This window comes from Astyanax mexicanus, chromosome 18 (genome assembly GCF_023375975.1).
Source record: "Astyanax mexicanus isolate ESR-SI-001 chromosome 18, AstMex3_surface, whole genome shotgun sequence".
Lineage (NCBI taxonomy): Eukaryota > Metazoa > Chordata > Actinopteri > Characiformes > Acestrorhamphidae > Astyanax > Astyanax mexicanus.
In genome coordinates this window covers 22,678,954-22,691,581 of record NC_064425.1, presented here as the reverse complement: position 1 = coordinate 22,691,581, position 12,628 = coordinate 22,678,954, and the positions used below count along the sequence as shown (strand labels likewise).

The following is a 12,628-nucleotide window of genomic DNA, read 5'->3' as shown; positions in this document are numbered from 1 at the left end:
ACAGCTGGTCACTACGTGTATCTTGAGTATCAGGTTTATATCCGAATAAGAAAATGTAAAAATGTAGTGTAAACACACCAAAAGCCCTATCAAAGCGGGATTAGTTTCCCAGGGGGTCCTGGGGTGATTTTCTCTTTTATGGGGGGCCCTATGTGATTTTATTCCCGTCCGGAGCACCATGTATGTGTTTTTCTGAGACGTCTTCTGAAAAAATTACAGGCTGATTTACCTACTGTTTTTCGCAGAACTCCGTGGTCCTCCAGTAATTTTAGTCCCGTCTGAATGGACATCTCTGAGTTTCATCACCTGTTTGTCCACTGCCACGCACCGTAATTACACTTTGGGCGCGTTTCCACGGATATCCATGTAAACACAACAGCGAGTGGAAATGGAGGAGCTACTGAACGCGATGTCATGTGACCGAGAAAGTAAAAAAACATCTCTGGTCCTGGTCCTTGCAGCCTGGATGCAAGAGTTTTATTACCAAATAGAAGTGTGGAATATTTTTCACAGACACCCCCCTGAGAAACTAATCCTATCCGGAAAGGGCTAAAGACACATTTAATACTAAAACCAATACTGCTTCCTCAAACCACTTCATCAATGTATAGTTAAAATAAAAACATTTATTGTGACAGGCCTGCATGAGGTGGTTAAATATTAATATATAATAGAACTTTATGTGAGCTGTCTGCCCAGCCAGAGCGTCTCCTCCTAACCTTCTCTGACTGCATTCACTGCATACATCCACTCCCCACCCTCCCATTCCCTACTGCAGGCCAGTGCTGAGTCAATATCTGCAGTTTCAGAAAACTGCTGACAGTAGCTTCTCTCTCTTTATCTCTGTTGCTCTTGTACTCTCTCTCTCTCTGCCTCCGTCCTTTCTATTTCATTTGTTCTTTCTCTACATATATTCTTTTAATTGCTCTGTTGATAGGAATCACTGCAGTGAGACATTTGTAAATGAAGTTAGGGGTATTGTTACTGATGGTCCTGAGCACTGCATTAGTGTTGTCTGTTTGTTTCGCAGTAGGCGGTTAAGTCTGTGACAGCTTGTACAGCTAAATGAACTGATTTTTTCTATTCACCCAGTGCCAAATGGTATGTTGTATATCATGTTGTCATTTGAAAAGGTTATATGTTTCCTATACATTCTTGGACCATTTTTGACGGTAATGACGTATACCACAGTATTTTCAAACGAGGACGATATTTCATAAATATGATGTGTCTGACAGATTTCTGCTCAGTGTCTTGTTTATACAGGCCAAAAAAGCTCATTCATTCATGTTCGTTCATGCGCATTTAAACTGGCCACTGGATGTGGTGCTCACTGCATTTAACGTGGCTCTCAAGTCTGAAAACGAGTGGGGGAAAACCCTGGCCCACCTTAGTTATACGTTCATGCAAATGAGTCTGCAAAACTCTCCAGACATCATTCACCTGACTGCGTCCGCAGGTGTGAAGCTTTATCTTCTAAAAGAGTGTGATATGAGCCTTTTTTAGCTGAAACATAGCCTGCTAGCTTACGCTATCGGACTGTCCTGTTAGGTTGTTAGCTAACGTTATCAGCCTGTGCTAAGCTATTAGCGGTTAGCCTTTTAGCTAACGTTATCGGTCTGTGGTGGTAGCGGTTAACTTATTAGCTTTTTGCTAACCTTAGCACTCTGTGCTGTTAGTGGTTAGCTTGTTAAATATTGTTACCACATATTAATGTTATTGGTCTGTGCTGTGCTTTTAGCGGTTAGCTTGTTAGCTAATGTTAGGTCTGTGGTGTTAGCGGTTAGCTTATTAGCCTGTTAGCTAAAGTTATCGGGCTGTTTTGTTAGCTTGTTATATAACGTTATCAGCCTGTACCGTGCTATTAGCGATTAGCCTGTTAGCTAACGTTACCGGTCTGTGCTGTTCACAGTTAGTTTGTTATCTAACATTATCTGTCTGTGGTGTTGACGGTTAGCTTGTTAACTATTGTCAACACCTATTAGGTTATGTTTGGTCTGTGCTGTGCTTTTAGCATGTTAGCCTGTTAGCTAATGTTATTGTATGTGTGGTGGTAGCGGTTAATTTCTTAGCTCTCAGCTAATGTTAGTGGTCTGTACTGTTAGCAGTTAGTTTGTTAGCTAAATTATCTGTCTGTGGTGTTAGCGCTTAGCTTGTTAACTATTGTCAACACCTATTATTTAATTGTTACTGGTCTGTGCTGTGCTTTTAGCGTGTTATCCTGTTAGGTAATGTTGTTGGTTTGTGCTTTTAGTGATTATCTATATATTAGGTTAAACATGTGTGCAGTGTTTACTTAGTCTGAGTTCACAAACTGAACTCTGTATTTGATTATTTTTCTGTTAAAAATAACCCAGCAATATGAATCCATTTTTTCATTCCTGGGCATCTTTAATAGTTGAGTTTAATCATGAAAACCCTAATGAAGACTTGGTTACGCATGGTACCTCTGTGAGAATAATATATAATGTCCTGCAAAATTAATCTGTAAAAAAAAAGCGAACACCTGATTTATGTCATAAGACATAAATACATGTTATTAAGCCCTTCATGAGCTGAGTCTGATTTAGAATGTGAAAACTAAGCTGAGCAATGTTGTCAGCCTCCAAGTGTAGAGGAGAATGTCATGTGTCATGAGGAGAAGTTCAAGCTTGTCTGAATCTATAGTAAGGACACATTTGTCTCCTTAACAGCTGAACGGTCAGTAGCGGCACCCTTCCAGCACTTCTGACTTTTACAACCCCCCCGGCATTTCTGCAGCTCGGCTGCTTGTTATTTAGGTGTGTGCCAGTAGCATTTTTCTTAGATGCTGGGGCCAGCAGCCACAAATGGAAGCCTGAAGTAAGAAATAAAGAGCAGCTGTCATCCACACCCGAGTTCATCCATATTTTTACGACCACTTTTACTCTCTGGCACAGACGTGTTTAGAGAGAGACACCGTCTAGTTAGCCTGTTGTGCACTAAAGCTGGTACTAGATTCATCTCGCATGGACCTTGCTGACCCTGCCAACAGTTCATAATTTTTTGTTATAAATACTGCTGTTATTGTGGTTGACAACAATGCTGAGAGTGTATTAGTACGCTGCTTTGAAGAACAGCTCCAAAGTGAATAATGTTCTTTGTTAGAAGAGATCTGAAGCAAGAAAGCACCTTTTCAGTGGAAGAAAGTCAAGTTTGATGCTGAAATGTTCACTTTTTTGGGATACTTTGTTCCTCTTTTTACTTTTGTTTTTCAAAGGGATTCTTCAAAAGAAGACTTGACTCAGTGTAAGTGCGTGTTTTGATTGTCATTGCTACCTGAAAGTACATGGATAACAAGGGCTTACAGATTAACTGATCTCAATTTTTTTTCCTACATTCTACAGCTCAAGCTACACTCTATGGCCAAAGTTATTATGACGCCTGCTTATTCATTGCTTTATCCAAAATTTGGGGATTTTATAGATTTAACCGTGCTTTTGTTGGAGGAACTGTCTCTATGGTCTATACAGGGAAGGCTTTCTGCTAAAATTTGTAGCATTGTTGTGAGGATTTGACTGTTATGAGTGACAAGGATTACTATGGTTTATGATTAAAAAAAGGATGTTGCATGATCATCAGCCCACTTTATCCCCGACTGTGTACTATTCTATTGGCAGCGACAAGATAAGTTGTGTGTACCTTTGCTCATCTGTGTCGGCAATGGGTGCAATTTAAATTAGATGAATGCATTGATTAGAAAGGATGTTCACATGCATTTGGAAGTATATTGTTAGGGTTGTAAGAAAATGTTGATATATTGTAATATTGTGGTATTTTGTTTGCAATACTGCATTGATTTTCAGAAACACATTATTGAATTTTGTTTATTAATGTATATGTAAAGATTGGTGGCAGACGACATGCTTACAGTATCACACTATTTTTTTAATATATTGAATCGTAACACCTAACTAAATAATACCTACAAAGGTATTAAGATAAAGTTTGCTATTAGTAGGATGGTGTTATTAATTATTATCTTGTTAAGAAACACACATGCTCTGTGATTAATTGCCTAGAGAACTTTGAGACAAATTACATAGTTTATTTACATTAAAGGTGGCCCTATTTTAGTGTATTATCACTGTGTCCTGTAAAACAGTGGTTCTTAAACTGTGATACGGTTACTGCTGGTGGTACATTTTAAAGTGGTACACTAGATTACCTCAGCAAAAGAATCTGAAAATGGAAAGTTTCCAACTGTAATTTTTATTACATTTATTTTTGTTTAGCGCTTCACCTGTTAAAATATGTAAAGCCAACACTTCAGTCCTTCACTCTTAGAACTACAGTTTTATAATGATTAATATCAGTTTCATTGGCCCTAGAGTAAAACCCAGTGGAACAAACGGTTCACAACAGTTTCTGCATTAGTAGCTAAATAAGGTAGTAAACATTGTAGTTCACTGCTTGGCCCTCTTGTAATTTTCTTCTGTCTAAATCCTTTTGAGATGTCTGAGTAGAAAAACTTTATTACCCAGAGACAGTAATCAAAAAACTCAACACCCATAATACCAACTTACAGACTCCAAAAGCTGACAAGCTCCACTAAACAGGTGAAGAACAAATGGCAAAAGATATAACGACCTATATGTGTGGATAACACGTCTAGTTTAAGCATGTGTGTGGTACATGGTGTTGGTAGTACTTGGACATTATAGTTTGGTTATTGGTGGAACGTGATCTAAAAAGTTTGAGATCCACTGTTGTAAAACATGATGTAGTCATCATTGTACTTCAGTGATGTGCATTTCATATATGTCTTTTGGTTCATGTGACAGTTCATATTGGCCTATATACCTCTTTGGCTGCATGTCAGGGATCTTTGGGATCCTCAGTCTTCACACCGAGAACCAAAATTTGTTCTTTATGGCATTTTACAAAGAACCCTTTTATTAGTAATAGCAGTACATTCATAGTTCATTGTCCTGAAATTCCACCAGATAATCTAAGCCAATGTTGCTTTTCTGACCTTATCATCCTCTCGGCCTCTCCCCATGGTCAAATTCAAGGCTTTCTATAGAATGCACTGATAAACTGTAGAGTCATGGCTTCTCTCTCCCTCTGTTATTCACATGCTGATAAAAGTGTTTGGCTGCCAGATGTGTGAATAGCATAAGAAGATGAGTCAGGGTTTCTGATCTTGGCACCAATTCACAGAGCAATAAGTCTGTAGCTAGTCTGAGATGATGGGTGTCCTTAGTGGCTCAGAGAGGGCTGCTGGACCACTGCAGTTAAAACACAGTAGTTTTATGATTCTATACAGCACTTATGTGTAAAGAAAAAAATCTAAAACTTATCATGAAATGTACCTTTATGAGACTAATTGGGAATGCCTACACTTTGACATTCTTGCAATTTCTGAGGCTGTGCAGGTATATAACATTCCTCAATCAACAGTATTACATGTACATCATAGAAGGCAATGCCACTCACACTGGACAGTGCAGTGCGTTGTAATGATCATGACTAGCGGCTTATGGTAAGAATTTTCAGTGCACTAAGACAAGCAAATCTGGCAGAAATTACATATGCCTATCCCACATCTCAGTGCAGTGTTCTTTGCTTCCATGGCACATTGCTAAAGTTCCAAGACACAATACTGTTTCTTGTCCAATGATTTTGTCTTGTTAGAGTAAAGTTGCACAATTTCTCCCTTCAAATCTTATTGGCTGTTACACACTACAGACAAGACATGTTGTGACAAGTTTTATTTATTAGTGTTGTGGTTGTACTGTTCAGTTGGTGTTAATAAATAAGTTTGGAGTTATGAATAATTATATCACAGTTATTTACGACCCTGAACTGTGGTATAATCGCAATAATACAATAGAGGTTTGTGCTGTAATGTGTAATATTGGCACTGTTGTTCAGCACAGCAGTGCCAATATAACACGCTATAGCACTCCTTCTTGTGTATTTTTGCTTAAATATACAAAAAAAAATTCAAGTGATGCTGCCAGCTTAATGATGGTAATATTATCAGGAGATTCCTGGGACTGCCACACCCTGTTAGCTAACATAATATATTTAAGTGTGTTCATTGTTTTACTGGCAGTTTAAAAAAAAAAAAAGTCAGCTGGCTTTCTGTGACTCAGTGGAAGAACATATTAGCCTTGATCCTCGTTGAGCTGGTGTCATTGTGTAATAGGGTGACTAAATTAGAAATAAAAAAGACCCACATTATGGAGACAAAGCATGTGTCAAATGGCTTCAGGTACTGTTTTGTCTATTTTTTATGACATTTTCTTACATATAGGATAAGAGCCTGCTTTAAATGACTTCAGCACACTTACTCTAGCATTGTTTAAGGTACATTACATTTGTGATAAGAATAAGACAAATCACCACAAGTTACAGAGCAACATTACGGACTGCATGTTTCTTCTGCACAGGTCCAAGCAGTGGAAGTGAGGAGACCTTCCTGCCTCGTTCTTGCTGTGGCAGCAGCAGTGACAGTGGCGGCAGCAGACCACCCAGCTGCAGCAGTCCCCAACCCTCCAGTGGCAATACCCCCACACGCCGTTCTCTGCTGCCTCCTCCCCACAGCTCTCCTGTGGGTGAGTGTTCACACCAATGCTGTTAATGAAGACCCTCTACTATGTGACTAAATTATTATTAGGATTAGAATAACTGTGTTTGATGACACAACCTAGATGATACAACCTTGTGGATAAGTGAAGTGCCTTCTAAACGTGAGTAAGGAATTGAGTATGTGAACTACAAGCCATTACCTCAAGGTGCTTCACATATATTAAAAAAAATAAAATAAATAATAATAATAATAATAATAATAATAATAAAATTTTACCAATCTCAACTCATGCTCACCTGGAAACACATAGTGCATCCAAAAAGAATGAAAGCATTGTACATCTCTTACACAGCAATACCAGTCAATTCCAGCAGAATGGCCACCTGTGTATGGTAAATTCTTTAAAATGCAACAGTAAAATGGCTTGTTGGTTCAACAAGCATTTTAACTGTTTTGAATCAATGTAGTTTATTATTTTAAAAGAATAAATAATGATTTATGTTTTTTGGTTTCTTTTTATAGTGCAATACATACAGTACATTACCTTTCCTAATAATTGCATTATATCGTCTTAGATCCACAAAAATGTATAGAAACTAAAGCACTTTTTTCCTTTTTCTTACACTATTTCTTTATAGATATTTGTTTCCTTCATTTTAATCTATTGTTTGTTAAAGCAAGTAATGCAATTCTGTGAAAGTGCAGATTCTAAACTTTCAATTCATACCACATTGGACTTTGTAATTATTAGGAAAGATATTTTCTAAGAAATTGATTAAAACTTACTATTGTGTGTACAGTATTAATTGAACACTTTGCCACATTTTTTTTTTATCGTTTACATTTCTTTCAGTACAAACAAAATGTATCAATCAATAATATTCTTCTTCTCATGGAGGAAAGGTCTATACCCAAGTTCTTCTTCCCACAGTAACTTTTGACTATAGAAATGTTTATACTATTTATGGTATGTATGACTTTACAAACTTCTGTAACCAAAGACATGCCATGCCCCAAACATGCCATAGTTTGTTAATATCAAATCCAGAAATCATTGTGGAGGAACTCTTGGCAGTTGCTATAGAATTGTCATGCAGTCAGAAAAACCCAGAAATGGAACCATACAGTATCTCCTGTTTTTTCCTCTTGCTGACAGACTGTAGACTGCTGTATACTGGGTGAGCACATGACTGTGTGGGAGTCTTGTGTCAGATGAAGTTTGATGACAGGAATACGCCACTGTCATTGTCCCTATGTCACCTGGCGTACTGGGTGCTCTGAAATAGCCTTCTGTGTGATGTCTTGGTCATCACTGCTATTTATAACCTAATACCACATCTACAGTATAGTGAACTGCTTTGTAATCATGCTCGTAATATCCAGCACCTTTGTGTAAAAGCATTTGTTTATTCAGTGTATCAGGCAGTAGCTGAAGTACAGGTGTCATGCCTCCAGAGTGTAATGCTACCTAATGTTCTGCAATGCAAAGAATATGGGCTATGCAGACGTATTGACTTTCAGCCACAGTTGCATATGCAAAACACACACTCTCTGCTTGCCTGCGTGTTGTAGTGTTAGATCTTATAGATTAAATCAGCAGTACAGGGAAGAATTTTTTTTTATTGACTTTTGAAACTTCTGAATTTGAATCAGAATTTGAATCAGTTTTGACTTAACTTTGTCTATTATTTATTGTATGAGTTACAAAGAGACCAGAGAGATGTTATCTTATTGACATATACAGCTTTGGGGGAAAAAAAATAAGACTATTTCAAAATTATGAGTTTCTTTGATTATATCAAATTGAAAACCCTTGGAATATAATCTAGAGAAAGATGGATCACCACAAGCCATCAAACCAAACTGAACTGTGATTTTTTTGCACCAGGAGTGGCATAAAGTTATCCAAAAGCAGTGTGTAAGACTGGTGGAGGAGAACATGCACAAGATTCATGATAACTGAGTAAAAAACAGGGTTATTCCACCAAATATTGATTTCTGAACACTTAAAACTATATAATATGAACTTTTCTTTGCATTATTTGAGATCTAAAAAGCTCTGCATCTTGTTATTTTTGCCATTTTTCATTTTCTGCAAATAAATGCTGTAAATGAAAATATTTTTATTTGGAATTTGGGAGAAATGTTGTCTATAGTTATAGAATATAGAATAAAACAGCAATGTTCATTTTACTTAAACATATACCTATAAATAGCAAATGCAAAGAAACTGATTCAGATACTGAAGTGGTCTTATTTCCAAGTCCAAGACTAGGCTCAATCCCTGTCTGGGAAACTGCCCAGTGTTAGTGATAAATGGCAATTTTTGCAGCAGTCTGATGTTCAATAATTGTAAGAGGCAAAAAAATTGTAATAGTAAATTGAAGCATAACATAAAAAGATACTACAATAGGTTGTGTCAGGGATCGGCTTAAGCCTTGAAGGTCACAAGCAGTTCATCAGCATATTTTATTTTATGACATGTCCTTTCTACTCATTACTCTATCAGAACTGTATCTTATTGCACTTCACATTCATTTACAACCTCCTCTCCTTTACATATCAGCCCTCCCCAAAATAGTTAAGCTCTATTGCTCTTTAATATTGCTCCATCAGTATTCTGTGATGACTCAAATGAATCAGTGACATGCTTTGATAACAGACAGCATCTACCTGCTGGCAGAACATGGCCAACTGGGAACAAACTGTTCCACATGGATGGTGAATGAAGGCACAGCCAGTCAGCACTTTCCATTAATGTGACGTAGGGAGATGAAATGTGTTGCGGGTGTCTGCATGGCTGCTTTAACACATCACTGATGCAGTGTGAAGAGCTTTGAGAGCCCTCTGGTGCTGGAAAAGTGGATGACATTTAATGACAGGCCTCCTAGAGTTCTTACCTCATGTTTGCAGATCTCACTGTGGGAAAGGCTGTGTGACTGTTGTGTGGGAGAAGAGCTCCATCTAGTGGACACTCTGATGTGAGAAAATATATTTTTAACGAGTAGTGTGATGGTGAATGTTGGTTAGTGAGAGTGAGCTGTATTTCTGTATGGGTAGCCAAAATAACGCAAAGAAAACAAGTTCATATTATAAAGTTAAGAGTTCAGAAATCAATATTTGGTTGAATAACCCTGTTTTTTATCACAGTTTTCATACACCAGTCTTACATACTGCTTTTGGATAACTATGCCACTCCTGGTGCAAAAATTCAAGTAGTTCAGCTTGGTTTGATGTCTTGTCATCAATCTTTGCCTTGATTATATTCGAGGTTTTTAATTTGGTCAAATCAGTTAAAATAATTTTAAGTGGTCTAATTTTTTCCATAGTGCTGCATCCACTACTAGTCTTGTAGTTCTGTAATCATCAGATTTTCTTTAAATTGCCTACAGTGTTGAAACCTCATACACTATACAAAATTAATGCTAATTTGATGCGTTTTACATAATGTAATTTTACATATAACCCTAAAACCATTTGAAACTCAGTTTCTTAAGTTGATATAATGACTATGTAATTTATATGTATTATTATCTGGTAGCTTAATAATCTGTGTGACTATTTAGTGATTGCAGATAAATCAATATAAACTGGTTTAGTTATTCCTGTTGAGCCCTGATACTGTCAGAATTGAGACACCAAACACCATTCTGTTTTGTGTTATTTTAACGACTACAACAGAATTTATCAGAATAATATAAAATCAACTATTAAGCTGTTATCTTGTAACTCTGATACCCTTACACATTATCATCAGGTTAACCTGTAATGTCTATACTTCCCTGTAATGTTCATGCTTACCTGTGCAATTCTAAAAGAGCACCAGTGGTTTAGCTCTTGGCTTATATGTACCTGGGTGAGTTCATCCTTGGTAGAAGAGGAGGGGTGTATAGAACCTGAAAGAAAGAGGAATATGTGTATTATTAATTGTGGCTATTTTATAATGTTCTAATGAGGTTTCATAGAAGATTTGGAATTTGTTAAATTTTACCTTTGCCCGTAACCATTGTTAATTATATCTCTTTTGTGTTTATTCTGATTATGTAACTTACCTGTTATCAGAAATGGTAAATTCAGGGGAGGGGCTTAGAGTATAAATACGTTCCTAAAGGAGCTGTTGCAGGAGTGCTGTGGAGTAGAAAAGTAGTGTGTGCTTGTCCTTAGAAGGTAGCGGCTGATGCTGACCTTAAATTTATTTTATTTTTTTATTTTTTAATGTGGGAAAGCTTAAGGTTGTTTTTGACTTGATATTTAAGACATTTATAGTTGTATATCTCTGATGAGAGACTTGTTGTGTGTGTGTGTGTGTTTATGTATTCTTGTTTTGCATGCTTGTAAATATTAACACTGCTGGTGAAAAATAAATTTGAACTTAAAAGGATTTCCCTGCCTTTATGCATTTTTCTATTTTTTTCAGTTGTCCATGTTTTTTTTTTTAGATATCTTTCTGGTTGTTTGTGAGGGGCACTTTCACATATCCCTTTATCCTTTGCTTAAGTTTAGCGTTTTTCTAGAAAGCATAAATAAGTGGTTTTCTCATGTGAAGTTTCTGCATGGGCTTGCTTAGACTAATATAACAGCCTTGCCTCCACTCCTCTGTGTGCTGGCTTTATTAACACAATTGCGTTGCAATTCAACCTTTCCAAATCTAAAATACCTCCAAACAAACAAAATTATACTCAATAAGCCTTCTTTGCCTGTTATTCGATATATTAATTATGTCAATATCAGACTGGATATCAATATTGGTTCAGATCGTGTCCTATCTCTAGCCAGTTTAGATTAAGGCTGAAATACAGTTAAAAGAAAAAATAACTTAATATACTAATATGTACCAATCTCCATTCAGAATAGTCTGTATTCCAAGACTAGGCTTAATCCCTATCTGACTTATATTTGGGTCAGGATAATGATCAATAATAGTATGTAAAAGTAAGAGTTACTGTTTTGTACAAAATGACAAAATGTTTCAATAGTTTAAGGATATTGTGTCTTTTTTTATTTCCTGTCATGATTATTGATTATACCATAATGAATCAAATACTGGAAATCATCCATCATAAAAATTGTTATAGAGTGCTGTATAAACATTGAGTGTGGTTGCACCTTTAAAGAAAAGCTTGGGATCAATATACTGTACTGGCTTATGTTTTAGATTGTAATATTAATCTCTTAATGTTCTGTTTGTCTCTTTTTGTTGTAAATCAGCAGCTAGAAAGGAATTCCAGAGAGATGAAGTCCCTCATCCTGTATTCTCCCCAAAGAGGTTTGCAGTGGTCTCTCCCAAACCTCAGTTCCCTGGTGAGTGCTGTATTCCATCTTACACATTTGTGTGTGTTTGTGTGTTTTGCCACTCCAAGACTCATTCTTTCTATCTAATTAAGCAGGGCATGGTTGCCCAGGGTTGCCACAGCAACATCAGCGTAAACATTAGCAGAGAGGCTAGCGTATTAGTCTGTCCACCTTCTAGTGCTGTTCATGGGCACATACAGCAGAATGCGTCTGGGCAGGTTAAGAATGAGTGGTTTTACTTTAGTTTTATTATAATAGTAATAGTAGATATTTTTTAGCTAGCTTGTACTGGCACTCAAGCTACACTTTACGGCCATAGTCTTTACTGGATCGTTTTTTTGCTGCAAGTGGACGTGATCTGCATTAGCTTGCTCACGATTTGGGCAAACAGGGTTCGATTTCTGCTCATTAATGCAAATGCAAATCATTTTCTGCTCTGCATTACTTTGTCTGCTACTTTCAGCACAGATTATCTGACTCATCAGAGCCCATTGGTGTGTTTCAGGGGGTAGTAGCACTTGGTCTGGTCATGTCTGTTTGACTTGAAAAAATAGACCCATGTACAACAATTAAAAAGTATGGATATGTTTGCATTGGCTGTCTTTAGACATTAAATTGTGCTTCTCCAAACTGGTAACTTCTCAGGAAAATGGATAACTAGGGTGTAAGATATAAATTATATTGCACAATATCAACATTGTGTTTCTAAAATACTGTATTGATTCTTAAAAATAGTTTTTGTAGATTTGTAGGTTCATTTTGTGTCATGCTTAAACAAGG

General features: G+C 36.8%; 1 protein-coding gene across 5 annotated transcripts in view; it reads left to right on the top strand.

Moving 5' to 3' along the window:
* Positions 1-12,628, top strand: part of mtus2b (microtubule associated tumor suppressor candidate 2b) — a 49,838-nt gene that overhangs the window by 18,692 nt on the left and 18,518 nt on the right. For 4 of the 5 annotated variants that reach the window (XM_022679433.2, XM_022679425.2, XM_022679440.2 and 1 more), the window contains 2 exons: positions 6,417-6,581; positions 11,765-11,857. In XM_022679433.2, coding sequence (XP_022535154.2) covers positions 6,417-6,581; positions 11,765-11,857 — 258 coding nt within the window. The remainder of the gene's footprint in view (positions 1-6,416; positions 6,582-11,764; positions 11,858-12,628) is intronic. The other variant, XM_022679448.2, reaches the window with a different exon arrangement.